Below are 4,297 nucleotides of genomic sequence, written 5' to 3'. Positions count from 1 at the left end.
GGCACTGTTTGTTTCTGTGTCGCCTTGTTTGTTTTTCTTTGTCGCCTTAGGCTACATTGCAGTAACCTGCAAATATTCAATAATAGCTAACTGCAGGGAGGTTTTGTGTGTGTGCAGTAGCCGTTCATGTGTTCTTCACATCAACAAACTCAGCTTACAGTGCTCAAGAAAAACGCACACAGCTCTTCATTTATTTGTCTCGTCCAAGACAAGTCGCTCCGCCCCTGGTGTTTTACGTCACTAGACAGTGGTATCACACATGGAACTGATCAGCTGCGCGCACCAGACTAGCGCGCTTTGCTGCGAGTGAACCGCACCGGTGGCACAGCACGGGGACTCGCGCGCACACTCTCACTGTATTGCTGTCAGTCAAAGACGATCTACGTGACCTGATCTGCTGTGGACTTTGAGTATTTTTTTCTACTTTTCATATATTTTTAAAATAATTCTTAGCGGAGTGCAGCTCGGTGGAGATGTCTCGACCTGCCCCAATGAATCCAACTTTTCTACCTCCAACACACGGAGTGCTGAAATCTCTTCTGGAAAATCCGATGAAACTACCGCTCCGCCATGAAGGTTGGACATCTAAAGGCTTTTGATGCATGCATATTTACGCACTTGTTTGATGTTAGTCAGTATTTATACACAGAAAACATTCAATGTCGTCCCATCCTCATATTTCTGGCAACCTAATACGAAACTACGAGACAGAGGAGAGCTCCGTTATTATTTGAGTGACAGAGTAGGCCTATAGTGAAAGGGTGATTAAAAGTCACATTTAGAGGTCTCCCGTTCATTGGGAGATTTGACCGGAACGCGGTGCGCACTGCAGTGGAATGATGGAACAGGCGAGAAGCGTGTATATTTTAGCTCGATGGACACAACGGATATTTATGGCATTTAGATGTTAAGATCTGTCATCTTAAGTGTGATATTCTTCACGTGTGACGTGTGTGTGTTTAGGTTTTGAGAAGGAGGAGAAAGCGAAGTCGCTGGAGGAGGATAGCGCAGCCCCGCAGTCCGCTTTCCTGGGGCCCACTCTATGGGACAAGACTGTGCCGTACGATGACGACCACTTCCAGCTCGAGTACATGGACCTGGAGGAGTTTCTGTCAGAGAACGGAATCCCGTCGAACCCCGCTTTGCACGAACGGAGCAACCGGCACCAGCACCAGCACCAGCAGCCCCCGGTCCTGCCGCCGCAGACTTCACCGTCGGTTGTCAACCTCAACCGAGCCACCAGCGCCGCCGCCATGCCTCCCCACGGCTGCCTCCCCAACACAACGCAGTCAGGTAATAGCAGCCTAAAGCCCCTTGCACAACAACCCCGAATTTTTAGACAGCCGCTGCCATAGCCATATCCAACAACTGCTCACGCACTCCTGCCTGACAGTCCTGGCTAGATAGAGACACACAAAGCTCACAACGCAAACACCCAACCAAACATTGTTGTAAAAAGACCAGAGCAGGTAACCCCAATATACCTCAGGCATAAACAGTGTTCTCTTATTTCCATACCATAAACAGGTGTATCAGGGATGCGGTAGTAGTCAGCATACTTTAAGGAGGTGTTAGATTTGTATACCTTCAGGTGCGAGTTGTTTGCCTCAGCACGTTCAGTTCACCTAAGGTGTGTCTCAGGGATGAACGGTATGAGAACAAGCCCCAGCACATTAGAGACCAGTAAGGCTCAGAGAGATACACTGTAGGTTTGGGCAAGGAACTCAGGTGTGGAATATGGAGGGAGGCTGTTGGTCCAGTTGGAACCCATGGCCCAGCAGTATGTGTACTATGTGGTTGTCCATTGTATTGCTTATACTTAGGTATGACTGACATACAGGCTGCTGTTATGAAAACAAAGGTATCACCTCATGTATCACCTCACCCCAATGCTTAATTAATTATAATGTAAAAACATACTTTACATAATCATGACAGTGGTATCGTGTTGTCCTTTGGTCAGGTTTAGGATTTAAATATTTGAGAGAATGCACTGGCAGACAAGGCCTATGTGGAAGGGAATCAAACATACTCCACTCATACAACACACAGCCAACACTCAGCCTGTACGCCCCCTGGAGAAAACTACTAGCATGTGATTTTCACTGTTAGCTAATGATGTCCAGCAACAAGACAATGTGCAGCTAAGAGAAACAACACCCAGACACTGTTATTTTTTTTACCTTTGTTTAAAGTGCCTGTGCTGTCAGCTCCAACCCAACCTTATCAGTTTTACTACATTTTTTGTTTGTTGTGTCAACAAAATATAAAAAATATATATATATATATATATATATATATATATATATATATATATATATATATATATATATATATATTGATAGATCAATAGATCAAATGTGTCAAGACCTAGGATTTATCTGAGAGGCATACTACAAAGTAAATATCTTACAAGCAGGATTGCATTTGCCACAGTGATGTGAGTGAGTGTACCAGTGTGATGTGATCTGCTCATTTGTTGTGGCATTTGCTGCTGCTGTTGTGTTCAGTCAGAAGTCAGTCATGAACTACAGTCCAAAAACCCATGGAATTCCCTCTGGTGTAAAAAAAAATATTTTCCTAAAATCCACTGGATTTCCTAGAAACAGGGGCACACACTCACTAAACCCCCTTCCCCCACCATTATGTATATTCACACACTCTCTCACTCTCTCTCTCACTCTCTCTCTCTCTCTCTCTCTCTCTCTCTCATGCACACACACACAAACTCACTAAACCCCCTTCCCCCACCATTACGTATATTCACACTCTCTCTCTCTCTCTCTCTCTCTGTCACTCTCTCTCTCATGCACACACACACACACACACACACACACACACACACACTAAACCCCCTTCCCCCATTATTACATATATTCACACACACACTTTCTATCTCACTCTTTCTCTCTCTCTCTCTCTCTCTCATGCACACACACACACTCTCTATCTCTCTCTCTCTCTCTCTCTCTCTCTCTCTCTCTCACACACACACACACACTGAGTCAGATGGAATGAAAATCTTTATCTTTTTCTTGTGAATGTATGAGTTGAGGATGCATCAGAGAAAGTAAAAAAAGTATAAAATACAGCACAAAATAAAACCACATGTTTACATTACTCAATACAGATACTTCAGGTTAAAACCCTAGTTTCTCAGCATGCTTTAATTACACTGTAGTTAACCTACTTAGCAAATACTTACTCTAAACACTTCTCAGTCCGTAGTACACACTTAGGCACACCCTCAGTAAACACGTAGACCCTCTATGTATACTTAAACACATTAGCTGAAAAAGTTATGTCCGCAGAACATACTTACAGTTTTTCTCGATAGTTTTGATACCTGTGTCAATTCTGACATCACATTCTCAAAACAGTTAACACCCGTGTCTGAACAAAAGCACTCTGGACAAAATGACACATTTTGCTTGCAAAAGGCTGTTACTCTCTCAAAACACTTAAAACACGCAGCAAAAGCAAATCTTGCCTTCAAACACTACAACTTGTTGCCAATTCAAAAATACTTTTTAATCAATCATTACACACTGGACAACAAAATGCAAAATCTAGTTCTCAAAATGAGCATTTTTGCTATGTCTGTTCCATTACTTTCTCATTTTTCTGGTATCAGAAAAAACTGTGAAAAGACAAAATGTACTGAATAAAAAATAATTTATTCATTCCTCCCAAGATGTAACTGCCATTGACATGTAAGACATACAGTAAATACCCAGCAAAACAGTACATTTCATTGAACTACAACTTGTCATTTTTCATCGAAATAGACCTACAGTAAACACCTTTTGGTTTTCTCAACCAAATAGGCAATACAGTACTTTGTCTAATTGTGCATTAGATCCATACTTGCAAATAGCAACACAGAACAGACATGTCTTATGTATAATGAATGATTGCTGAAGAATTGTGCAAAGGAGTTTCACACAGATGTATCAGAGATTCAGACTTATGCAAGGAATCTATACCACCTGTGAAAAGATGTTTTCCTTTTGTTTAGCATGGGAAAACCAATAGAGTTTGGGGCTTTTGAATGACACCTGTGTTAACTGTTTTGCAAAAGGATGTGAGAAATGTGTGAACCCAATGAAAATGTGTGAACACATTTGCAAGAGATGACTTCTGCTGTGCAAAGAAAGTAGTCATGAAGACCAAGTGGATTCCAGTTTACTTAAGCAGGTAAAAGCAATCGAGAAAAACTGTAACCAAAGATGTATGACCTCAGTCCATACTATGCATGCTTTATGTGAATGTAAAGCTTAGCCTTTTGCCTACTGAT

General features: G+C 42.1%; 1 protein-coding gene across 2 annotated transcripts in view; it reads left to right on the top strand.

Annotated features, from left to right (window-relative positions):
* The first annotated feature begins 301 nt into the window (after positions 1-301).
* The window catches only part of hlfb (HLF transcription factor, PAR bZIP family member b), a 13,061-nt gene continuing 9,065 nt past the window's right edge, over positions 302-4,297 (top strand). For both annotated transcript variants that reach the window (XM_048246913.1, XM_048246912.1), the window contains exons 1-2: positions 302-576; positions 964-1,293. In XM_048246913.1, coding sequence (XP_048102870.1) covers positions 474-576; positions 964-1,293 — 433 coding nt within the window. In that variant the 5' untranslated portion in view covers positions 302-473. The remainder of the gene's footprint in view (positions 577-963; positions 1,294-4,297) is intronic.

Source organism: Alosa alosa, chromosome 6, assembly GCF_017589495.1.
Source record: "Alosa alosa isolate M-15738 ecotype Scorff River chromosome 6, AALO_Geno_1.1, whole genome shotgun sequence".
NCBI lineage: Eukaryota > Metazoa > Chordata > Actinopteri > Clupeiformes > Clupeidae > Alosa > Alosa alosa.
The sequence above is the reverse complement of the archived record's forward strand: the minus strand, read 5'-3'. Positions and strand labels throughout refer to the sequence as shown.